At 41.7% G+C, this 25,519-nt stretch overlaps 2 protein-coding genes across 3 annotated transcripts in view; one reads left to right on the forward strand and one right to left on the reverse strand.

Annotated features, from left to right (window-relative positions):
• HHLA2 (HHLA2 member of B7 family) overlaps window positions 1-9,725 on the forward strand; it is a 28,350-nt gene extending 18,625 nt beyond the window's left edge. The window contains exons 9-10 of one of the 2 annotated variants that reach the window (XR_010026655.1): window positions 8,094-8,243; window positions 8,982-9,725. The gene's annotated coding sequence lies outside the window, so the exon portion shown is untranslated. Of the gene's footprint in view, window positions 1-8,093; window positions 8,461-8,981 lie in introns of those variants that run through there. The other variant, XR_010026654.1, reaches the window with a different exon arrangement.
• Window positions 1-25,519, reverse strand: part of MYH15 (myosin heavy chain 15) — a 45,922-nt gene that overhangs the window by 4,958 nt on the left and 15,445 nt on the right. Inside the window, exons 14-38 of the mRNA XM_063148198.1 lie at window positions 24,870-24,988; window positions 23,626-23,775; window positions 23,144-23,314; window positions 21,853-22,032; window positions 20,448-20,580; window positions 18,635-18,702; window positions 17,116-17,203; window positions 16,769-16,886; window positions 16,419-16,542; window positions 15,602-15,738; window positions 14,969-15,224; window positions 14,294-14,536; window positions 13,485-13,661; window positions 12,830-12,975; window positions 12,152-12,242; window positions 10,799-11,188; window positions 9,709-9,835; window positions 8,454-8,572; window positions 7,774-7,970; window positions 6,401-6,750; window positions 5,714-5,838; window positions 4,251-4,366; window positions 2,098-2,290; window positions 1,232-1,435; window positions 96-221 (exon numbers count right to left, since the gene is read on the reverse strand). Coding sequence (XP_063004268.1) covers window positions 96-221; window positions 1,232-1,435; window positions 2,098-2,290; window positions 4,251-4,366; window positions 5,714-5,838; window positions 6,401-6,750; window positions 7,774-7,970; window positions 8,454-8,572; window positions 9,709-9,835; window positions 10,799-11,188; window positions 12,152-12,242; window positions 12,830-12,975; window positions 13,485-13,661; window positions 14,294-14,536; window positions 14,969-15,224; window positions 15,602-15,738; window positions 16,419-16,542; window positions 16,769-16,886; window positions 17,116-17,203; window positions 18,635-18,702; window positions 20,448-20,580; window positions 21,853-22,032; window positions 23,144-23,314; window positions 23,626-23,775; window positions 24,870-24,988 — 4,148 coding nt within the window. The remainder of the gene's footprint in view (window positions 1-95; window positions 222-1,231; window positions 1,436-2,097; window positions 2,291-4,250; window positions 4,367-5,713; window positions 5,839-6,400; window positions 6,751-7,773; window positions 7,971-8,453; window positions 8,573-9,708; window positions 9,836-10,798; window positions 11,189-12,151; window positions 12,243-12,829; window positions 12,976-13,484; window positions 13,662-14,293; window positions 14,537-14,968; window positions 15,225-15,601; window positions 15,739-16,418; window positions 16,543-16,768; window positions 16,887-17,115; window positions 17,204-18,634; window positions 18,703-20,447; window positions 20,581-21,852; window positions 22,033-23,143; window positions 23,315-23,625; window positions 23,776-24,869; window positions 24,989-25,519) is intronic.

Consider the following 25,519-nt stretch of genomic DNA (forward strand, 5'->3'; position numbering starts at 1 on the left):
CAATGCCTACAAGTAAGCCTGTGACATTCACTACACTACAGTGTCCTTAGATGCTGTGGTATGAAAAGAAGTGAGCAGGGAACCAGCCTACTTACATCTGTGATTGCTTTCTTGGCTTTTTCTTCTGCATTCCGGCACTCCTGGAGTGATTCTTCCACTTCATTCTGCATCTGGGAAATGTCACCCTCCAGCTTCTTCTTTTGATTGATCAGGCTTGTGTTCTTTCATTAAGTTTTCCCCAAATGAATAGTGGAAAAGGAGGAAAAGTGATGATTAGAGACAATTCCTCTAAATACCATAGCACACCAAGGCTTCCTGATTTTTGCCACTTCTGGATTACTCAGAGCAATATTTGGGAATGGAGACACAGGTATGTGGTAAGGGCTGCCTTGATCAGCATAGGTAGCTTCAAACTGAAGAAATATTAAAAATACTCTCAAAGCTGTAAATATTCAGATTTTGATTCAGATAAAATAATGAACAATAGGCTGAGATAGAAGAATTAATAAGGCTGTTCATTTTGGTAAATTAATGATCCTTAATCAGCCAGTGAGGTGAATAAAACAACATCACCAATGGAGACAACACTGGAGAAAACACTGCAAAACATTGCCAGCCTGTAGCATATTTTCATTTCTTTGTGACCATTATTTGATGAAGAGAAGCTTTGGTTTTTAGTAAAAATACTGTCAAGTCAGGACATGCCCCTCCATGGCACCCTAGAAATGGCAGTATCCACCTGGACAACATCCAAAGGCTGATCTCAGTGGAGACCTGCAGGCACAGAGAGCACTTTGCTGCAGGTGGGTTCCTGTGGTTTCCTGCCCTGCATTATCTCCCTATCATGAGAGTCCAGCCCTGGTTTTTCACTGCTGAGTAACATCACAAAAGCAGTGCCTGCATTGTTCTCCAGAGAAACGCCTCACTGTCCAGGATACAGCTTAACTAAAGCAGGAAACCGGTTTTACTGCAGGGAAGGATAAAAGAAGTCAAAGTTACTTTTTATTTTCCATCAGTGTTTTTTCTGGAAGCTGTTTAAAGCAGTTGGATGAATCATCTGTTCCAGCTAACTTGGAGTCAGGTGGCACATCCCCAGAGTGACTTAACTCCTCTGCCTCTGGAGGGATGCCAGGGTGTGTCTGACTTGTGGTGGCCATGGACAAACAGTGTCAGTGAGGAGCAGAGAAGGCTCAGGTTAACCAGTGAGGGAGAGGGCACATAAAAAGCCAACCTGACTGTGAAGCAGGTTCACACGTTCAGTGGCTTCCAGCAGTTCATGTTCTGCCAGCTTCCTTGCCCGTTCAGTCTGGTCCAGCAAAGCCCTCAGCTCATCCAGCTCTGACTGGAGAAGGTTGTTTCTCCTATCAGAGACTGCCAGCTGCTCCTTCAGATCTTCATTCACATGTCCTGAGTCATCCAGCTGCACCTGAAGATCCTAAAATAAAGCAACACAACCCCATTTCAAGCCTTTGTCCTTATATCAGAGAAGCAGATTGCAGCAGCTACCTGGGATCAACCTCAAGAATTTCAGTGCTTTTTAAATTTATTTTTTTTTATTTCCAAACCATAAGCTGAATAGCTTTTGTGGTATGTGGTGCAACGAAGGAAAAAAAAAATCTGTGTTCTCAAATCTCTAAGAGCTGGTGGTTCTGGAAGAGGAGACAACAGAAGAGGTGCCTTGGCAAGAAACACTTTTTTTTTTTTTTAAGCTATTACAAATGTTTACACAAACAACAAAGCTAAATATACACACAGTCCCTGTACTCCAAAGACCCCACTTGCTCTCTGCTTCTTTTAAAAGCCTTGCAAGCTCACACGAAAATCACAGGTTTTCAATTCCTCATGCTGTAGCTTTCTGCCCCTGCAAGAGGCTGCAACCAGCAAGGGTTTTATGACTGGATCTCGTCTAGCTTGTATGCATGTCTGAGAGGAAATCCACATTTTAGTATTCTCGTATGCTAGACATGATCACCAAGGCTTTCCCTTTGCATTGTTGGGAGCAGCTTCTCTCTTAATTACCATCACCACTGCTGGTTTGGTCTGTACCAAGGGAACCCAGCCTATCAGAACTGCTGGATGCTTGGGGGGTACCAGTACCTTAATTTGTGTCTGCAAGACTCTTGCTGACTTGGATGCCTCTGCAGCATGCCTGTTAGCATGGCTGAGCTGGATTTCCATCTCATTGAGGTCCCCTTCCATCTTCTTCTTAAGCCGGATGGCCTCGTTTCTGCTGCGGGCTTCAGAGTCCAGGGTGGACTGCAGTGAGTCTATGGCACGTTGCTGGTTTCTCCTGAAAAGGACATGAAGGGTGAATGGAATGATTTTCCTCTCTGTTCAGGGACACAGAAGTACTTGCAGCAGTACTTTACTTTCTGAAGTGTCTGCCCTCCAGAAATAGTGTATTTCTGACTTGTGACATAGGTAGCACACTTACATAGCATGCATAGTTTACAGTGCCTCACTGCTGTGTAACTGGCTGGTGTGCTTCACACCCTCAGCTAACTCCTGATCTGCATGCACCTCTAACATCCTTCTCTGTGTTTCCTTTGGCAGTACTGGAGCAATGAGTGATCTCACAGCTCTTGTAAACACAAGCAAGTATGGATTTGAACTTGACAAGAGGCACTTCCAGCCCAACAGTCACTTCGTAAAATATTTACTGAATAATTTCCTGGAATGATTTACATCTCAGCCTTTTGCTGAAGGCATTAGTGGAGGGGATTAATCCATCTGAAGTTAGGTTGCTATGTTCTAAGCTCTAGGTGCTCTTTATAGTAAATGGCATGTAGATAATTGTAGTAAAAGCTACAATTTATTGTATCTTAAAATAGATGTTGAAAAAACTTTTCTTGTGCTAATTTTAAGGGGAATGATTCATTCATACAAATCTATGTTACGGACATCTAAATTTAGAAGTGATTAAACCCACCAGCCTGGTCCCCCTGGGAAAGGCAGCTTAATGTCAATTTAAAGACAAAGCAGATACAAACAGCCTGATTTTCTTGATTCTGTAACAGAGAAATCCTACAATGAAAGTTTTGCTCTCTTACAACCAGAAAGTTACTCAAAGCACAGAATATTACACACATGGAAACATTTATTTCACTGCTGGCCAAGTTCTGCTGAAAGTGTAGGAATTCTGGGAAATCACCAAGTCAACAAGATAAAACTTGAGAGCTTTGTTGCTTCAGCAAGATATTGAACTATGACCAAGATTCCCGGAAATCAACACAGAAAGTCTGCTGAACACTCATTGGGAAGCTGAAGCAAAATGCACTGAGTAGCACAGCTTGTCCTGAGATCTCTGCAATCCAGACATCTGCAGGACACCAGAAGGCGAAAGGGCCAAAATATTCTTGGTTTTGAAGCAATTAACATATCAATCCCTCTGGGTATGCTGGCCATGGTGGGCCTTGGACTTCCCCTTCCCTACCCTTTAGCCTATCAATAACCAATAACATGATTCTTGAATTAATGACATTACAACACTGACTAATTCAAGGCCAAAGTTTGCTGAGCAACTGCACAAACACATAGGCTAGCACAGCCTCCTCTTAAAGGTATAACTCTTTAGACTTGCTTTTCTGCTGGGTAGGAGGGGAGAGATAAAAGACCCATCCTTCTCTCACCTAATTGCTTTCCATTTTTTCCCATTTATCCATCTTACCTGCAAGTTCCTCTCCTGTTTCATTCACACTTTCTACATGTCTGCAATTCTCACTGCTTACCCAAATGGTGTACACATAATACAAGCTCCTCACTCAGTGTAGCTGTAATTGCATAAATTAACTAAATGCCCTCAGATGACATGGGTTTGAGCACCACTGAAGCAAGTACTGCTGATTTTGCCTGGGGGTCCCCTTGGGAGGCAGCCATCCCACACAGGATTAGGAGATCCTGTGTGGATCTGAAGCTACTTACCTCCATACTGTCAACATACAGAGTTAGTGGCCCTGGTCTGCTGTAAATTGATTATGCCATCCAGTTTTTTACAGCTGCGGTGTGTTATGCATGATGGGTTTAATGGTACACTGTCAGAGACTGATCTGACGGGAATATTTGAAGTGAGCAAGGGAAATGTGGCAGGGCTAGCCTTTGGCAGATAGTCAGAGGTGTCTTGGTTTCTGCTATGGACAGTATCTGCCTATGCTGGCATAACTACCTGTGGTGTGCTTAACTGCCTTGGGTCCTGAGAATAGTTCCAGTCTTTTCAGACTTTTTCCTTAAACATGCTGCTTCCTGCACAGTACCTTATATTTTCCATTTCTTCCTCCTTTTCTGTCAGTTTCCTTTCAAACTCTGCTTTCACCTGAGACAGTTCAAGCTGAAAACGAAGGGTCTTACTTTCTTCATGTTCCAAAGCTCCCTGAAATAGAAAACACCAAGAGCTTGCAAACCAGGAATTGATTTTTTTCTCCCCAAACTACAAACAGCAGCACAAACGTGATCCCTTCACACTTCTCTTCCTGTTTCCTCCTCCTCTCTCTAGGCAAGGGCACAAGTAGCTTACATGGCAAAACAACGCATTTATTTGCCTTCTAATGCAACCTGACAGCTGGAAAACTGAGCAGCAAGATCCTCAGAGAACAAATTGTTCAACAGTCCACAGCTCACAAAAAACCACCCAAACAACACCCCAACACTTCAGCTCTGCCTGCATGGTTTTGACATCAACACCACTCCTCTGTACAGATACTCTGGAAATTCACAGGCTTGCAAGGGACAGGGATAAGCTAAAACAAGATTGTTGTTGGGAGAGTGAAGGCATCCACACATCCATCCCCTCCCGCTCACAAAAATCTCAGCAAATCACAAAGTGTTGGAAACTTCCCAGTTACATAATCTTATTAGGCAAGATGACTTCAAGAAAAGAAATAACAGACATCAGCTCTATATGACAAAATGCAAAAACTTTCTGTTCGTTCTTTCCAATCAACATGAAGACAAGTCTGTGAAACAGGAGTGATTTGTTCCTGTCTTTATTCCCGCATTTCTCTCACATATAGAAGTGTATAGAACTACTAAGCAGTAGTTAACAGCCCATAAAGAAATAACAAGGCCTCTGGCTTTCAGGTATCACATAAGCCAGGCTCTGTGTCATTCTGTCTCCCTGCTGGTCTCGCTGTACAGGAATGGAAGCACAGAACTGAACATCATATTCTGGGAGGGTGGAACTGCACAAGCTTAGCACAAGCTTATCTAGTCTTCCATCAAGAGTATAGGGAAACAGAATGAGGATTGTGAAAACAAAGCTGTACAAAATCCCTGCTGATCTCCAGCCAACATGCAGCAGGTCAGTCAAATACACACATCATGACCAGGAGCCACAACATATTAGTGAGAAAGGCACATGGAAATTCTTTCTCATCAGCAGTGACTGCCAGAGGCTCAAATTCACAAGAAAGGGAGAAAATCTGCATTAATCCATTTCTTTCACATTAAGAGTAAGATACATCATCACTTTTGTTAGTTCCTAATACCACTGAGTTTTAGAAAGCCATTCCACACAGTCCAGGAAAGTAAACTGTGCCCCTTAGATCCCTCAAAAATTGATATATTCTTCCCAGCAAAGGAAGCTTTTTGACAGAGTATATAATCATTCTCCACATCTCAGACCTGTGGAAGGAAGACATGCTCTGGGAAAGTAGGGCAGATAAAAATGATGGAAAATCCTGATAAAGACACCCTTTTCCCTTGAGCTTTCTTTCCTTACCTCTGCTTCTTCCAGAGCCAGCTGAACTTCTGACTTCTCTTGTTCAACCTGCTTCTTGATTTTTTCTATTTCATGGAGGCTCTTGTTTCCTTCACTAATCTGATTGGTAAGATCAGAAATCTCCTCTGAAACAGAAGAGGAATGGATGGATTTAGCAAACAGAGAGTTTGGAACATCCTGCAATTCATGGAGTGTGAATAGAGGACCTATGCCTCAAACTGCTACCTCAGGGGCTCCTCTGTACAAGAGCCCTGCCTTACTTTCACTTACAGCAAGATTTTTTACCTGAACAACTTGAAGGCTCAGCTTTTGTTGTGAATGCTTTTATAAGTGGCTATAGTGATTTAGTTTTTATCTATGATCTGCAGGTTAGGAACACCATGCTCTGCTGTTTAGGCTTCATCCACTGCACCTCTATCATCTTTCTTGTTCCTCCCTTGAGACTGCCTCCTCTGCCAGTGAGTTTCATTGACAGGGGGGCAAAGGGAAGCCTTCTCTGCTCTGGCCATACCAGTCTCCATGTGCAAAAACATTCACCGGCAGCACCAGTGTCTCAAATGACATCAGAAAGCTCCTCTCAGGATGAGACAAATGTCTTTCCTCACAGATGCTGCAGGGCACCTGCATGTCTCCAGCCATCTGCTGATGTGGCTCTTGCACTGGCTGTGGGACCTGAATGAAGCCTACCTTGGAGGTTCTTGTTTTCCCTTTTCAAAGTCTCCAGGTGGTCCAATGTCTCCTCATAGGCATTCTTCAGCTTGAAGAGCTCAGTGCTGAGGCCACGGGCCTCCTTCTGGGAAGCCTCCAGCTCTGCCTGTGACTCCTCGTACTTCTGCTTCCAGTCACTGATGATCTTGTCAAAACCACGCTGCTTCTTGTCCAGCGAGGCAGCTGCTGAGTTGGCCTTCTCCAGGTCAATCATCATGTCTTCCAGCTCATTCTGCAGCCTGTGCTTTGTCTTTTCCAGAGAGGAGCACTTGGCATTGGCTGCCTCAATTGCTTCCTCAGCCTCTTGCAGGCGAGCAGCGAGCTTCTTCCTACCAGGTGGGAAGATACAGTGAGATGACCAAGTGTCACTGCGGCCGTGTTATCCAGAAAAACTGACACCAAAGCAATAATTCAAACAATAATTAATCAGTTCTTAAAGGGAAAACAGGGAGGGGGTGAGGATGAGGAAGGGGCAAAGGGAAGAGGAACAGAGAGGGAAGTTGAGCCTCTAGAGAGAAGGGGCTATGATGGGAAAAAACAGCTTAAATTACGAATACTGGTATGTGGCAAAACATTATGTTGTGTGTGTCTGTGCATATTTGAAATTGAACTTCTGAACTCTCAGGCACCAGCTAGCTACCAACTAGGCTGGTTGTAAATTTTTTATAAGACCTGCTCTAAATGACAGCGTCATTTTCCTCCAATTAAGATATATGATACAATCACCAGTTAGGAGGCTGGTCATGCCCTGGGCTTTTGTTCATAGACTATTTAGATTGAGAAAATAGGGAGACCTGGCAAGAAGAGGTGCTGGAAAGAAAGGATGGCCTAGAAAGAGGATTGTGGAGATACTACGTTAGGAAAATATGCTGAAAGTGTGGTAAGATCCTGCAGATCGGAGATGTGCAGAGGTAGAAGTTGGAGATATTCAGAGACCTTGCCCATCAACCTGAGCCTGGTAACTGGGAGCAGCTGTACAGTGTGAACCAACATGACTTTCCGCCCTACTTTCCCAGAGCAGCCGTCATCTCCCAGTGGGAAGGGGAAATCAAGACCAAGGAAACATAGTCCTGGGCTGGGGCAATGTAAGAGAGTGTGACATAACTAAGTAGGACTATCTAATTTTGTTGGCTCTCAAATTAACCCCTGTATCCACAGCCACTGCTCCAGAGACAAGCACTCAGCAGAAACATTGACCTGCCCAGCAATAAGAAGAAGAGAAGGACAGCCCCAAATTACAGCATTGAGTCAGAGGGACTTTCCAACCAGGAAATTTTCCAAGCCTATTTCCTTAGCACACAATAAGACCCGGTTCCGCCAGTCAAGGGCACGCTGAAGCCATCGTAACTCACTTGGCATCTTCCAGCTCCTCAGTTCTCTGAATGGCATCAGTCTCATACTTTGTTCTCCACTGTGCCACTTCTGCATTTCCCTTGGAGAGAGCCCGCTGCAGCTCTGCCTTGGCTTCCTGCTCCTCCTCATACTGCTCCCGCAAGAGATCACAGTCATGCCTGGCTGCTTGCAGGGCATGAGCCAGGGCATTTTTGGACTGCAGGGATAGAAAGGCCATAACATTCCAATGTTACCTACAGCAAAACCAAAACAAACAGCCCCTAGAAATTCAAATGGAAGCTTAAGCTTCTTTTTTCCTTTTTGCCTCTGTCTTTGACAGTCCAGGTCAAGTGAGGTGAAAATTGTTTGAAGTTATCCCTAACTGGTGACATGAGGAGAAAGACATCAAGACTGAGGATAATTTAACAACTTTGGAGAAACAACCCAAACTTTTAACATGTAAGATCTGAGATTTTGGCTGTCTTCCTGGGTAAGTTTCATTTAGCATTTATGTATGCCAATGATTTTCCCAAACTTTTCTCTTGTGACATGCCTCAGTCAGGGGCAGGAACTTAGATCAGTACAATTAGTAGCAATCACTGTCACACCTATGCCTCACTTCAGCTTTTATCAAGGCTACATGAATATGAACACTTTTTGCCATTCCATTTCAAGGAATGGGACACAGATAAAGCATTACCTTGGTTTCCTCTTCTAGCTGTCGCTTAAGTTCTTCAATCTGTTGAGTAAAGGATGTTTTTCCCCGGGACAGCTGACTTATCAGTGACTCCTTCTCTTCGAGTTGTCTAGTAAACTCACCTGCCACAAGATTTGACAAACAAACAAACAAACAAACAAACAAAAAAAGAGCAAGATGATGAAATGACAAAGTTGCAGTCAAAAATAGTAGTTCCACCCATCCAATTCTGCTGAGGAAAAGAACTCACAGTGATTGTGATTGACCTCTTGTGAAGCTTCTTCCAAAGTTGTAACCATCAGATACTTCACCAGGATAGTTTTTCTCAGATTTTCTTTTTTTTCCCCTTTTTTTGGGTGGGTTTAATGACTTGAGTTTTCTTGTTTGGTCATTTGTGGGTTTTTGTACTGTTAACAGCTTGATTCATTAATTTTACTTCAGTTTGTGGATTAGACTAGACTGATGCTTACTTTCAAGGGTGGTTGTAGCTGGTTTTACTTTTTTTCACTGTTTTATATTGCTTTTCTACAGACTTCTTTTCAGAGGACTGCAAAGAACCCTTGAAAACCTCACAAAGACCAGTATACAGAACAGATGAAACATAAGGAAAACTTCACTGGGCACAGGAAGTGTGTCACTGCAGGGCGAAAACCACCGTCTTACAGGAAACACAGAAGTTACAACTAACAGTAAATGAAAAACATGTCTTTGAAAATACACAGAACTATGGTATCTGATAAGAATGCAGAAATTAAATAATACTGCTCTGGCCAGAAAGGTAGCAAGAAGTCAGAGGATATGTGGTATTTAGAGGATATGTGAACATCTTCTAGGGTGCAGTGCTCAAGGTCAGGCTGAGGAACATGGGATTCACACAGGCCCAACTCCTTTTTCCCTCCAGTATTTCTAGATGCACATATCCTTGTTCCTGAAACAATAGGTACCTAGGCAGCCTGGCACATCCTGGGTTCCGAGCTGGCACATCCATTTTGGCTCATGAGATGGTATCACTGTATGCTGATAAATGTGAGTGTAGGTTTGTTTTAAAAGCCAGTCCAAGGCAAGGTGTCCCCACCAAGGTTATAAGAATACTGAGGATAGAAATGTCAAAAGACACAAAGCTACTGCTCTACTCAGCAATCCCAATCCTGCCACCTTCAGAGCAGATGCCATGGCAGAACACATCTCACTGATTCAGTACAGAGGTGCCCTGATAAATTCCTGGGACACACTCTATCTGGGCAGAACATGCACATACCATTCTCACTCTGGAGTTTAGTCTTCTGAGTGGTGAGGTCATTCATGAGGCGAGTCATTTCCTCCAGTTTTGTTTTTGTCTCGTTCAGATGGTCTTCATAAGTGCGACAAAGCTTCTCTGCATTGGCCTAATGGGAATCAGGAGAAAACACAAAGAAAGTTGTAGCCTCCTGGCAATCATTTGGAAGCTCTAGTCTTCAAAATGTATAATTTTTTCTGTGTGTTTGTCTTTCAGAGGAATGGCAGATAGCAAAGACACAAATATCACAGTAGTAGAGCAGGGAGGAGCAGCCCCATGTCTACGATCCCAGGACATGGGACTCCCCATTAGATCCCCTTCCCCATTTGTTTTCCCTGAACTGTGTTCTGGATGTAAGCAACAGTGTAAAAAGTCTCTGCAAGAACTTCAGCAGCAGTCACATGCTATGAAGTTCAGGCATAGCCACTTCATAATTGCTAGATGGGAAAATCACCTCCAATGAAAATTGCTCTACTGATTCTGCTTTAATTGCCATTCATCATAAATTGGGTTTGATGACAGCTTTCTAACTCTGAAAATACTGACATTTCTTTTCCTCACTTGCACTGAAAGAAATCTATTTCGAGTGCTCTGAAAGCTACTGAGATTATCTACTCAGGAAACAAAATCCACAATTCTGCTGTAGGAAGTGAAAATACATTGTGTGATCATGCGAGCCTTTTCTTGCACTCCATGCTAACATGGATCAAAACTGTGAACCAAGGGCAGGATCTGAAAGGACTCTGCTTAGGGTGAGAGATATCCTGACTTGGATGTCATCACTCTGGTTGTCACCAGACTGGAGGTGCCTAATTTGGCATGTTTTTGTGCCCTGAGATGCATGGATAAATAATATGCCTGGGACTGAAACACAGTGTGCTTCAGACAGGCCATCTTAATTGCTGTCCCATGTCTAGGGAAGAAGGGTTCTACCACCAGCTGGGTAAGGAAGACATGATGCAAGACACCACCTTCTAAAGCACTTCAGCCATAGCAGGTGTCCTGGGAAAGCTTCAGACCAGCCTTAGCTACCCATGACCTGGGGGGCTTTGGGAAGCCTCAGGACCCTTACTTTTCCCTTGACCATCTGCTCCATGTTGGATGAGAGATCATCCACTTCCATCTTCAGCTCGCTTTTCTCCTTCTCCAGTTTCTGCTTGACCCTCTGCAGGTTGTCCAGCTGCTCCCCCATCTCGGCCACACTGTCCGCGTGCTTTTTCCTCAGCGTGGCGGCCGTGGCCTCATAGTGCAGCGTGGCCTCCTCCAGGTCCCGCCGCAGCTTCAGGAACTCCGCCTCGCGCTTCTTGTTCATCTCCAGCTGGGCAGCCGTGGCTCCCCCAGCCTCCTCCAGCCGCTCGCTCAGTTCCTCCAGCTCTCGGGCCAGATCTGATCTCTGCTTTTCCACCTTGGCTCGAGCAGCTCTTTCTGCTTCCAGCTCCTCTTCTAATTCTTCTATACGAGCCTGCCAGAGAAACATGAACACCTTTGGGTCAGTGCTATTCCCATCAGAAGACCATGAGGCACCCTACAAACTGTTAAACCCTCTGCCAGCCCACATTTTCTCTCACTGCAGAAGCTCAGCAGTTAATGGACTTGCCCATTTGTGCCAGTAAATCAGATCCTGAGCTACAGTAATGATGGTGAGTCACATCTTGCTGCAAGTTCTAATTCAAGACATATAGTTCTACTGCATTGACCTGATGTTCACAGGTTTGACATTCAGCTGAAGTACATGTGAGGAGTCACATGCTAGTAGGAGTAACAGCAACAAATTCTCATTTTAAGACTTCTGTGACTGGAGTAATTTCTCTCTAGGAGTGTTAAGACAGGGTTTCAATACAGCAGTGTGTAGAACCATATAACTAATAATATTGGAATTATGGATATTTATTGGAAGCAGTCTTTTTTATTATAAGATTGTTTTCACCAATCTGCACTTTACATTCAAGTTATACAAATATTCTTCATTAACAAAATAGGTGGAGCTGTTGTTTTTGGGTCCAGACATTGTGTTTGGACTCTGCTGAATTTCCTTGGCCTTTTAATTTCTGTAGAAAATTTTCTGTGTGTTTTAACTTTTTCTCTAAATTTCAAATCCTTGCTTATCACTGCTGAGTTCCTCTCCAGTAACTGCCCTTGCCTCCATGGTTTGGAACAATATTATTTGCTTAAAAAAAGCCACCAGAGCCTTTCTACCTTGCCTGAAACCACTACCATTCTGTGGTCATCTGTCCTGCTACTGGGAGGAGACATTATAGAGCAACCATCCTGAGGAAAAAAGGGATATGTCTAGGAAGTTATGGAGATGTACCACTTTGTGTCTCAAAGAGGAGCTGCAGCTAGCTGTGGAAAGTTTCTGCAAGGTCTTTCAGTGAGGCACAAAGAGAAACTTGTCCTAAGATATCCAATAAAAAAGCAAGCTGACCTGAAGCTCCTTGATCTTCTTCTGCAGCTGCATCACTATAGCTTGTTCATCTTCTATCTTGGAATTCAGCTGGCTCATTTCGAATTCTTTCCTGGCATAGAAAGGAAAATCCTACTGTGACAATTTGCCTTGAAGCTTCAAGTTAGGATTTTTAAATTTTTAAAGAGTTGTTCAATAAAACTTCTAACGTATCTAAAAATTAAAACAATTCTCATGTATTGCAATTTGCATGAAAACACATTTTTCTCTGAGCAGCAGTTTCCAAGCCAAGCCTCTGCATGCATTTGTGCAATTATATTTCTGGTTCTTTGTGTCATACAAAAGCAACGCTATTTTCAGACTCAATGGAAAAACATATTTAACAGTCAGGTCTCCTAACAATACTACCACAGTTAGTTAGGATTAACAACTTTATAGAATTTCTTCAGCTTTCTCCTCTAAGCAATGAAAACCATTAATAAGTTTTTGGATTGCTTTTTTTAATGTAGGAAAGTTTTATGAATTCTAGTGTTCCAGGTCTCATGTACACAAGAGGTTTTTTGCCTCCCTCCTTGGCTACACATTTTCATAATGGAATTTTCTTTCAGCTACCATCAGAACAGGATGACACACCTGAAGGCTCTTAAATGACACTGTAACTGTGCTGCTTTATTTGGTACAACATAATCAACTTCTTACTTTTTCAGCTTTTCTTCCATCTGCAGTTTATCATTTTCCAAGTCCATGACACTCTCTTGGGTCAGCTTCAAATCCCCTTCCAGTTTGCGTTTTGCCCTTTCTAGATCCATCCTCACTTTCTTCTCTTGTTCCAGTGATCCCTCGAGCTTTAGGAGCAAAGTCACTCAATAAATATATTGAACACAGATGGTTTACAAGTCAGATGTAGGCTGTGCCCCGTTCTAGTGAGCTAGTGTTGAGTTCTAGTGAGCTGTGAAGCAGAAGAATTAAGCACAATCATACTAGTTTACAAGTTTTGTTTTCTAGCAGCCAGTGGGCATATGGTGCTAAACAAATAGAACAAAATAGTCCATGCTTTAGATTTGTGCAAGCATTAGAGTTCTCTTAACAGTGAAGTTCTGTTTGACTTCATGCCAGTTACATTGCAAGTGCAAGTTGGGAGGATTTTCCCTTGTTATTGCAATCCTTTGAAAGGCTGAACACAGATCAATTTTGGTGGTGTTTCTGTAATTATAACTTTTACAGACAGTACAAGGAGTACATTTCTAAAAGGGGAATATATTTCAAAGGTTTGCAACCTTTCAGGCTCATGAAAGGTCTGCTGTAAGTGATGGTCAAACAAGCCTTGTGAAACATAAAGGAAGAGCCAGCTTACATCATCCACTTGCTGTTCCAGTTTCACTTTAGCTTTGCTCAGTGTGTTGACCTTGTCCTCTTCTGCTTGCAGGTCATCTAGAACTTGCTGATGAGATTCCTGCAAGGACTTTTTCTCCTTGGTAAGTTTGCTGATATTCTCATCAAGTGTTGCCATTTCTTCTGTCAGATTTTTGACCTGGATGAGAAAGGAAGATGTGTTTGTAAGACTTTGAAGGAAGGGATTAAATGTCTATCTGGTCTGAATAGTCTCAAATGACTATCTGATCTGAACCTGTAAGCAGGAAAACAAGAGAAAGAAAGGAATCTCTCCCCTCCCAGCACCTCATGGCTTTTTGAGTTAAATTGCCATCAAGGGAGTTAATGTCTGCCAGTTTTTTGGTGTGGGGGTAGTACATTATTTCAAACATACTAAATTCCTATCAGAGTCACTCCTGTTGTTAGACTCCAGCTTCTGAATCTCTCTGGGAAGAGCAGGAGATGAGCTTTTTCCATTGACACTCTATAAGGAGGACATCTGGAGGAGTTCATAGAAGCAGAAACAATCTTCTACAGCAGAAGATTGTTTACTTTTAAAATGCCACAAATAGGTATAATTCTTTAGCTGAAGTGCAGTAAGACTCACTTCAAAAAAAAGGAAACTTAGGCTCAGAGGTAACAATTTTTACCTCATAAAGTCAAATTACTACTGATCCTTCAGTGTGGCCTGTGTAACAAACAGTGTAAAACCATCAGAAGACCCGTAGCACTTCTCGCAAAGGTAATCCATGCCCAGCCTCTTTTGAATACATGGTGAAGTTCTGAATGTACCTTGTTTTCAGTAGCATGTTTCTCTTTCTCTACTTTTGCAAGTGTTATTTCAAGATCATCAATATCTTTCTTGAGCTCAGAGCACTCATCTTCCAGTTTTCTCTTCTTAGAAGTCAGCTCAGAATTCATCTCTTCCTCGTCCTCAACTCTCTCTGTCAGTTCTTTGACTTTGGCTTCCAGCTGAATCTTGGATTTAATCAACAAGTCACAACGTTCCTCAGCATCTGCCAGAGTGTCTTGCTCCTGGTGTGGCACAAGGAAGAGAACAGCAATGACTGACTTTTTCTCCCTCACTTGTCCCCTAGCCTGTAACTGGTCAGGGAGCCTGATAGAAAGCAACAAAGTAGTGCAAGGAAAATTTTCTATTCTTGATTTCAGAAGACAAGTAATTAACAGAGAAGGATGAGATAGTCGTGAGCATGACCAGTCACATACCAGACTACTTGCATGTGTTACTGCTGTGGACAGTACCTTGAACAGAATCTGTTGAGATTTGCATTGTTAACCCACCTGGTTATATGCTAAAACATAAGAACTTCTATCCACTCTGAGTTTTGGAAAGTCTCTGGCAGTATCAACAGCTTATTTTTATTAAATTCCACTAACACTCTAGTCTGTAAACCTTTGAGTTTCAAACAATGTCTAATAAGTATATAAATCTATATGAGCACTCACAGCTTGGAGCTGGAGAAGCAAATCATTTTTTTCCTGAACTAAGGAGACTTGCTTTTCCTCAAGTTCCTTCCTCCGGGCTTCAGATTTTTCCAGGGCCTCCTTCAGTTTCAAGAATTCTTCCTTCATATTGGCCATCTCCTTTTCAGTTTCTGCAGTCTTCAGGAGAGGCTTGATCTTAAAGAAAAGCTTCATCCAAGGCCAGTTCTTGACAGCCATAAAAGCGCGGATGTTCCACTGAATTACAAGAAGGGCGTCCCTGGTTTAAGAGAAAACAAAAAAAACTCCCTAAATCTTAGCCTGAATTGAAAAAGTGAAGGGTTTTGTTTTCATTCTCAGTCAGTTTCATTGTTTTTTTCTGAGCAATATTAGGAACCTTTACTAATTTCCGAGAGATATGAGAAACTTCCTCCAGATCTCTTCATTTTCAGAGACACAAAAAATTTCCAAATCTCATTTTCACCAAAGTTGCAGGCAATTAATATACAGTTGCTATTATTTTTATCACACATACATGTAAAGCTTTTAATTTAGGGTTATCTATAGCCTTAGGGACTGTAATTAATAGCTCTACTCAACTTATAATTAAATGGTAATTACTATTATCTTCTAAGATTTAAGGAGGTGCCTTCATACCTGCGCTCCACTATCTTCTGAAACTCAATCCGCATCAATCTGCCGCGTGCTCTGGCCTGGATCATCGTTAAGATTTTCGCAAGTCTCTCATCCCTCATTTCTTCTAGATGGCCCAAGAGACCAGCCTTGAAGAACACCTGGTGCATGCATAGATGTCAGTTCACCACAAAGAAGGATTTATATCAGAGCTACATGTCAGCTACCTTGCTGAAATGATTCACCCTCTATTCTTATTGATACATTATAACCTAGGCGAGTGTAGAGGGCCAAATACTGCTTGCATAAGGCACTTTGCTGTACAGTTCCAGAGCAGTTTTAAAACTGGGTTTTATCTCCCCAGTTTTGAATAGGCCGAACAATTTTATTGCCACAATACCTTTCAGCTGTGGCAGAGGTTCTAAGTAGGTCAGCTGAACCACAACTCCTGACTCCCAGAAATCCCTACTAATGGGATCATGTGAGAATTCCATATGGCTTCATTTCAAAAGATGCAGCTGATCTTGTGGTCCATCTATGTCTGAATGTACCTATGTTATACTAAATAAGCTATTGTTTTACTAGGGGGCATGGAGCATCAGCTGGTGCTGTGTCTGCTTGTAGAATTGCTCTAATAAAAGCTCTGTGGGAGCCAGAGAGTTGAATTTCCTCTAGCACAGCTTAGAATTTACTATCACTTTGCTGCTATTTTGCTGGTTCTTCTATTATTAAATCCCCATTAAACACTACCACCAGAAATTGCAGTGTCCTGTTCTGCAAATTAAATACCAGATCTATCACTTTTCTCTTTACATAAGCAATTGTAGTCTTTCCTGGTTACCTTGGTGTGCCCAAAACGATATTGGGTATGGTCAACATCTAAAGATGCCATCAGTTTTTCAGCAGCTTTTCTGCTATCCACAAACTTATCCTCTGGGATTGCTCCTGGATTCAGGATGCGGTACCTGTTAATAACAAATGAAAAATGTGTAAAATCGGCTTAGATTACATTTTAGGGTTTTTTTCCTCTTCCCCCAAAATTTAAAGAACCCAAACCAAAACACCCAGGGTAATCTCCTGCCATGTATCTACACAGACACAAGGAAGAGTAGAATTCTGCCATCCAAATCAGGCGAACTGAATGGAAGGTAAACTTGGATGGAACAGGAGACAGTCATAGCTCTGCATTACCTTTGTTTGAAGTCAGCATAAAGCACCCTGTTCGGGAAACCCTTCCGGCAAATGCGGATGCCTTCCAGGACACCATTACAGCGGAGCTGATGCAAAACAAGGAACGCATCCATCTCCCCTGCAGGGGGAAAACAAGGCTAAATTAAAAGGAGTTTCTCCACAGGGCTTCATCTTCATTTCCCCAAGGAAACTGGAAAATGTGAGATGTCATCTCCTGAGAGAGCAACATGACTGGATTAGGTAAAAAGTGCAGACAGTATTTAAGTACAATCTGGTGACTCAGAAGTAAGTAATAAAATGACAGAGTGAAATATTCTAAAATTTTAAGACCATTGTCTTTTTCCTACCTGGAGTTTTTGATTCATTTGGGATAATGCATCGTACAAAGTGAGGGGCTGTAGATTTTAGGTTAGTCATCAGCTTATTTAAATTTTCCTAGAACAAACACATTAAAAACATTATTAGCTTTAGCGGTTTAGTGGAATTCCAACCACTATTTCTTTGGTTTGATGGTTGTTAATTTAAGAAGCTCATTTTTCTAAAAATTCTCTGACAAAATGATAAGCTTACCAAAATTATTAGAGAGAAATATGTTCAAATAAACCAAAGTGCAATTTAACATTATTATAGGATTCCACATCAGTTTTAGCAAAGAAGATACATGTTTTATTTACAACCTCAGAAATTCAAAACCCCAGATGAACAGCAAGCAAGACTCAGCATCATTTGCTGGAGCATTTTAGTAAAGCCAACTGCATCTTTGCCTAGTCACTTCCCCACTCAGTGGGAAGAGCTCACATTTTCCACCTCATAAAGGTGGAAAGCACCACATTTTCCACCTGTTCCTCATAAAGGCTGGGGTTTTGTCTCCTGGCAAAACATTTTCCCTTTATTGGTCTTAATCAGACATGTCCTATGCAGACAGCAAGCTAGCTCAGAAGAAGCCAACCATTCAGTGATCACCAGGCTCTGGGGAAAGTGTTTTGTTCAGTAAGTAGAAAATAGAGACCATGGGAGGTGGAATGCAATGCCATCAGCACGTCTGTGCAAACTGCAGAGTCCTCATACACCAGTCAGGACAACAATCTGAGCTGGGTACTAACAGCTGCCTATGTGCTGGAAAGTGGGCTTCTATCTGTGGCTTATTAATTATTGTCTGAGTGCCCCTTCAGCCCCCTTTATACCTCATCAGCTGGTAAGATACAGATCTCTGTTTCCTGTGATTTCCCTTCATGGGAAGTATCTCCAAACAAGATAAAATGGCATGATTAGTGGGCAACTACATCCTTCCCACCCTGAGGTTTACCTGCATTACAGCTTCCTCATTGTTACCCATAGAAATGGTAGTAATGGTATAAAAAGTTAAATAGCCCCATTTTCCCCTCAGCCATGATTCCTAATGACAGCTTCCACCAGGAGCACATGCCAGTGCCAGAAGAAGGGAATAACTGAGGAAACAAAAGGCTTTATGCCACTTCATTCAACAACTTTTTGTTTTCCATGCTCTAATCCTGGGATTCAATTACAAGCAGTAATCAGATAGGGACTAGCAAATTACTTGTAATCAATTCCTGTTCCAGAGACAAGCATGAAGCTGTAAGCAACAAAATAAGTGATATAGGTTGTTGGCTTCATTTTGTGAATCTTTCTCAGACACAGTATAAAAAACAATGTCCTGACTGGTCCAAGATGATGAAATGGAGCAGCCCCTGGCATGCAGCTTTAATAGCAGTGTATTTCCTTAGCCAAGGACAATAACTGTCCACAAGTCAAATTTCAATCTTGGATTTCAATTTTTCCCTGTCCATTACAGCCCTTAACATTCTTGTCTTAACTCAAACCACCAGGTGAGGAGAGGTTGCAAACCTTGTGCAATGAGGACACTGTTTGGAACGAAGCACCCTTCTTGCGTTTCTTTTCTCCACCCTGGTCACCTAAGGAGAAAAAAAGAAGCATAAACCAAACCATATCTCAGTAAGTGATGCAGGCAGAGTGTGGAAAACAGACCATTTTAATAGTGCTGCTCTATTTGACTAAAAGACTCTGATTGCTCAAATTTTATACAAGACATTCTGAAAATCATGTGTGAATACATCACACATTTGCAGCTCTCTGTCCATAGTTAGGAATTTTGTCAAAGACCACTGTAAACTTTCTGGATTGCATTTGTAATTCAGATCTATGCTTCATCATTTCTTATGCAGAAAAGCCCATAAATATGAATATGGCAGAAAAAAACTTTTAACAAAAGTAATTTGTAGTTTGTTAAAAGCTTCATAGAGTGAGATAATGTAGAAAAACTTAGAGAAAAATAATGCTTACAGAAAATTTGTACTGCACATTGTACTGTATAGAAACCGATTCTCTGCTATGCAGACACTGAACTTGTGCAAGATTTGTCTAGAATAGTAACTTTGCATCCCTTGAATTTTGCTCAAAGCTTTGGAGTCAGAATCATTCATGTTCTCCCAAGGAATGCTAGTTTCTGACAAGACCTTTACAAAGTTTCACAGGTTCATGACAGGACCCAAAAATGTACAGCAACTGCTGCAGCTTTCTTAAGCAGTGGGCCATTAGATCATTTGCAGGAGATCTGTCATTGTGTCACCTGTCAACATAAAAGGAGAAGTGAAGAGTGAAATGTGCTTGATGCACTTATCCACAGCCTTTTCCCTTTCAGAAGGTGATACTGCTGGGAGTGGAAAGGCTAATCTGGACAGGCTGTTCCTTTCTCCTGACACCAAAGAAAAGCAAGGTAGTATTCAGACAGACCAGAAAATCCACAGGCAAATAAGCAGTTAGTAACTTGCAAGGATTTGCTCGTGGGAGGATGTTTGCTATTTACATTTGGCTTCATGTCATTCCCATTACGAAGTCTTCAGCCTGCTTGCTTCCTAGGAAATTGTTATGTGATAAATGACAAGAGCACCTCTTGAAATGAGATTCTGATAAACAGGCTGTAAGTGATTGCAACTTCAGGGCATAAGAGCTACATCTTTGTAATGAATACCAGTCATTTACTTAAGATCAATTTTCTGAATGTTTGCTACTTGTCTTCTCACAAATAAAAGAGTTCTATGTAAAGGATAGAGATTAAATATGTTCTCAGATATACATTATTACATTGTATATTGGTACAATGTACATTGTCAAATAAAAGAAAAACAGCAGCAAGCAAAAAGGAAGACAAATTGGCAAAGCCTTCTACTATGGCCAATGTGGGATGGTGTTCTGCTACCTTCAGTGTGTACTTGCCACTAATCCAATAAAATATTCCAAAACTCCCTCTTAAACTTGGTATTTCTTATTTATTTCACGGGGGCTAGCAAGGAGTACTGCAGCATGTGAAACAAGAGCTGTTCTTTTTCGATGGCATTTATGTACACAATCTTTGATGCAACACTTAGCTGCATTTCTGAACACTTGCATACTCAAATTCCTGCTGGATTATTTGCAACACAGCTTTCCTTGCTCAGAGGTACTATACATTCAACCTGGCTGAGAAAATGGTCTCCTTCCTATAACTGGCAAACTCCTACAGCTTCTGTGCACATCTAAATAATTAGTCACTGCCCCATCTAGCATTGAGGCAATTGCAGTTGAGAGATTTGCTTAGGTTCTGAAATTCATCCCCAAGCACGCATCCCAAACCCAAAGGAAGCCCATGTGAGCTGCTTACCACTGTCAGCACCAATGTAGCTTTCAAACAAGCTTGCCAGGAGCTTGTTGGAGGATTTCTGGAAAATGCCTACTACGGTTTCATTAAGCGGGTCCTTGTTCTTCTCAAGCCACCCAATGATGTTGTAGGGAACCTACAGCAAGGCATTGAAAACAAACCAAAGGTTGCCAATGTTCCCCTCAGAGCAGCCAGCAGTTCTTTGCAGTTCATCTTGAAGCCAATGACTTTTGGTGAAGAGCTGTTCTCAAAGCAGTACGAGCTGCCCTGGTTTTCATCACTTCCCCTCCAATTCTCTGCTTCCTAATTCCCAAACCTCTCTTCCTAATAGTGAATCTCACACACTTCTTCCAAACTATCTGGTCCCTACATCTTCTCACAGACTCATGTGGTTATCTGTGAAGATACCATGTGGTATTGGTGTCCCAGGAACGCTATCAAAAAGTGCTGAAGTACAAATCACACGAGTCATAATTGACCTTCAAAATAGCATGCTACACTGGAATAATTAGGGTTTTCTAATGGAATCTTAATGATTACAAACTAACTCCAGGACTTTGCTGCAGCTCTGTTTAGCGGGAAAATATGTTCCATTATCAGTACCACAAGGGAATAGAAATTCGAACTTTTTCTGCTGAATGATTTAACAACTGCAGATAAGTTCCAAAATCAGCATAATTTCTTTTAATAATTACAAAATTAGCTTAATGCTCAATTATAATTTGAAATTAACAGCATCAGGTAAATTCCTGCATGGCTATGCAGGCTTCTTATCAATTGTAGTTTGATTTAAAAATTCCTGTGACCCTCTCAAATTATTTCTGCCTATCTGGTCTGAAAACAGAACTTCAAAACTGGACAAGTTTTGGCTCAGGTATCACAGTACTGGATTTTGTTCTTGTTCACCTCATCAAGAATGAAACTGTAAACTGAACCACCACATCAAAGCTAACCACACTTCTTTTTGCTATTTTGACACACTGGTCCTAAAATGAGTAAAAAATGATATCTTTTTTTTTTAATTGTCCCTTGAGTTAAAGCAGAAATTAGTTCATTTTTCCAGAAACCAAGGTGAAAAGTTAGATGCTGCTGCTGTTTAATCACTAGACTTACTCGGATTGGAGGAAAAGTTATAAAGGCAAAGCAAGGCATACTTCCAGGAAAAGTACTATTAGCCCTCCTCAGTTTATTTCATTCTATTGGTACATCTAAGGAGCAGATGTCCTGGAGTGTGGTGGCATCTTACTCTGCTGCAACACTTGTGCAGAGTGAGTAGATATTTGTTTTTACTCCTCACCTTTCCTTTCTTCCCCTCTTCATCCTTCCCACCCTCCCTCGTTGTGTGCTACAGGCAAACCCCACCTGAAAGACTTCTGATACAAAGTCTGCCTGCCAGCAGAGGACTTACTGCACCAGCGTAATGAAGGAGTTCAAAGTGGGCTTCATATTTCCTTTTCTTATCAGGCCTGGGCTTCTGTAAATTGGGTGACTTGCCAAGATGGTTGTCGTAGAGTTTGGATTTGAATGTCATATCTGTGGCTTTTGGGAACATGCACTCCTCTTCAAGGATAGACAGGATTCCCAGTGGCTGTGGATTTAAGAGCATCTTTGTTGGGAAACGTTTAGGCTTTCTGCTTTCAGTAGCTATGCAGCCTGTAAGTTTTATCTGATGAAATGTTAAGCCTGCAAAATTTCTTCTTAACCTGAGGAGGAAGTTTTTGACTATTGTGTAAAAACAGTAACCACCCCATTGACTATTCAGTATGTCACCTTTGACTGTTCAGTATGTCACTTGTGCCTTAGGAGGCTTTATGAGAGAAAGAGTTTGATTTATCTTTCAGGGCAGCCGGACAAACTAGCATTTTATCATTCACGTCTCAGGAAGAGATGAACGAACCTCCTAGCACTGGGCAGATTGGTTTTGAGGGATTAGGATCATGCACACATATCCTGCCCTTGGACAAGAAAGTGATCAAATAGAAGACCACTGAATAATCAGACTTTCTACTTCTGCTGCTACAAATTTCCTGCATTAGCATTTCTTGCATTAGCATCTTCCTGGTAATGCAAGATGCAAAATTTCATGTTTCCTCACAGATCAGCAGGGTTAGATACTGTGCCGTAAAACATGGTAGAAAGAGATACAAAGACAGGTTATACAGCAGAGGACAGCTGTCGCCACCAGGACCACATTTTACTCCCCAAAAAAGGGAAAAGGAAAGGCATATCCCATGCTGAGGAAGTGGTGAGAGGTTTCTTTCTTTTTCAGGGTAGAAAGAGCACAAAGGACTTTGCACATCAGCATGTACATCTCCTGTGAGAAAGAGGAGTCTCACAGGAGATGCATGGGGCACAAGACTGAAAACTTGCATTTGCCCTGAAAAGGTGACGAGTTTGATGTTAAGCACATGTGGTACAGACTAAACTGAGGAACAGCAGGGACAGAGAAAGAGAAAAGTGCAAACCAGGGAAGATGATACAGCCATAGAAATTACCAGTTACAGCTTGTTGGCTGTTGGGTCGTTAAGGCAGAATTCCAAAGGTAAAGCTGAATGAACACAAATATTGATTTTCCTTTGATTCTGTATTGCAGGTAGAAAGGCAAGAAACTTGTCATGCTGTTTATCCTGCTCTGCTCACTGGGCCATGAAGACACACCCATCAGTGTATTCAGTGAATACTCCTTGGCATGTACGTACCTTCTCGATTAGATCGATGCAGGCCTGCAGGTCCATGCCAAAGTCAATGAATACCCACTCAATGCCTTCCTTCTTATACTCTTCTTGCTCCAGGACAAACATGTGATGATTGAAAAACTGTTGCAGTTTCTCATTAGTGTAATTGATGCACAGCTGCTCAAAGCTGTTAAACTGCAGAAAGAGAGAAAAAAATAAGAATTTTCATTGCAGTTAACTTGGTGGAACAGCAAGAAGGAAACTGTTTACAGCCCAAAGCATATGAGATGTTGCTCCCAGGAGCTATTGGCATGTCCAGCCAAGTGGTTTTTATATCTATTAATGAAAAAAAAAAAAACCAAACATGTAAAATCATACACATTATTTGCCTTATGGCTTTCTCAGCACTTTGCCTTCTGTTCATTTGGAAAGAGAAACACCCAACCAAGAGCTATCTCTTGACATTTTTATGTCCTTCCAACCAGTCCTCACACATTAATACTCACATCAAAGATTTCAAACCCAGCAATATCCAGGACTCCAATGAAGAACTGTCTTGGCAGCTTAGTGTCCAAGGTTTTGTTGATACGGACCACCAGCCATTTGAACATTCGATCGTACACTGCCTTAGATAAGGCCCCAACAGCATACAGAACCTAAAATACACATTTTAGAGCACTGAAGTGTGAAATAAAATTCATTAGGGAACACAAAGATTTTGGTGCAGTAGACTATTTCAATGTCTGTGTACAGTTTAAATGAAATTTCCCAATGCTTTGTATAATCACCAAAGTATAGTTAATACAACACAGTTTCTCTTATTATCTCTGCTGAATTTCATTCAAATCACTGCTAAATACATGGATGTCTACCAACACGTATGATAAAGTGCTTGTGAAGTACATCTTGGGAAAAAACTGGACAGCAAGTTCCAAATGTTTTAATCCATTATAGTTCTGTGGAAGTAAGGTAGCAGAAACTCACAGGCCAGAAGCCAGCTATGATGTCCAGAGCTACTGCCAGAGAAGAGTGGAGGTTTATGCCCATGTTGTTATTGACATTTGCCTCTAATTTTTGAGGGATGCTATGGCATGAGCAGGCAATAGGAAAAGTCTGTCCAAAGTATCTTCTTTAGCCTGTGCACGTCTGCATCATCAGGATACACCTCTCTGTAGTGTTTTTCTACTTTCTGAGCCTGTACCACAGGCAGTCTTCAAACAGCAACTTTTATTGTAACCAAAACACTACAGCATCTTCTATAATATTGCTACAACTGCAGCATAGCAACCCAAGGACTCCTTTTCCCTTAAATTAGGAGATAACTTTAAGTGGATATTGCCTTTAGCTGATTGAGGTCACACAGAGATTAAAAATTACATGAATAATGAATGAGCGATGAGTGAGTGAATAAATAATCCACGGCTCAAATCTTCTAGGTAACTATCCTCATCCAGAATTAGCTATCAATCCCCATGTGGCATTACTGCACCTGGTTTCCTGGAGTGCTGCTAACACATCAGAAAAACAATTCTATCAAAAGTTGTGCTGGACAGTATTCCTTTGTCACTCTCTTCCCTGGTTTCCCTCAATTTCACCATGTATTTCCCCAAGTTTGGGCATATAAAATGAGAAAAGGTACTAGAGGCTCATGTTAATATTTCTAGCAGCTGTCTGTCTCTCTGAGTTGTTACAGGCAAATCCTCTAGGCTTGCAGGACGTGTATCCAAATATCATGAAAGTGTCTCCTTACCTGTTCAACACTTTGACCTTTGGTCACATACTCATTGCCAACTTTCACTCTAGGGTGCAACAAACCCTTAATCAAATCAGAGGAGTTGATTCCCATCAGGTAGGCAGCTTTGTCAGCACCTGGTCAGGAGATAGAAGGTTTCAATTGGCTTGAAACTTCTACATGGAAACATGCCCAGCTAAAAAACATGTTAAGTACATTCCCTTCAAAAGACAAATTAGATAAAGGCCTGATTTGTGTTAGGTATGCCTGTACACTCCCTTATGGAAGGTCATCTGACTACTTTATACCCCAGTTGTTGCCAGAATCTCAATTAAGAAGCTCTTCAGGTTTAGGGAAAAGAACATATCTCCACACAGGTTATAGACAGTTTCAGGTGTAAGACAAAATAAAGAAGCAGGACCTGCAATCATGAAAGAGAAAGTTAAGGCAGCAGGATTTCACAACCATTTTGTGCAAATGGTCTCAAACATGGCATTTGATCCTGTTAGTCTGGCTGTGTTCATCTCCTGCTGAGTAGGCTATCCACCACTGAATAAGCTTTTACAAGTACAGCACTCTTGGCTGATCAGAGTGTGCAAGAACAAAGCAAACAGGCAGCTGCTTCCTCAGCACAGTGCCTGGTACATGCCAGACTTTTGAAGCTGAGG

The sequence above is a fragment of the Melospiza melodia genome, chromosome 2, assembly GCF_035770615.1.
Source record: "Melospiza melodia melodia isolate bMelMel2 chromosome 2, bMelMel2.pri, whole genome shotgun sequence".
NCBI classification, from domain to species: domain Eukaryota; kingdom Metazoa; phylum Chordata; class Aves; order Passeriformes; family Passerellidae; genus Melospiza; species Melospiza melodia.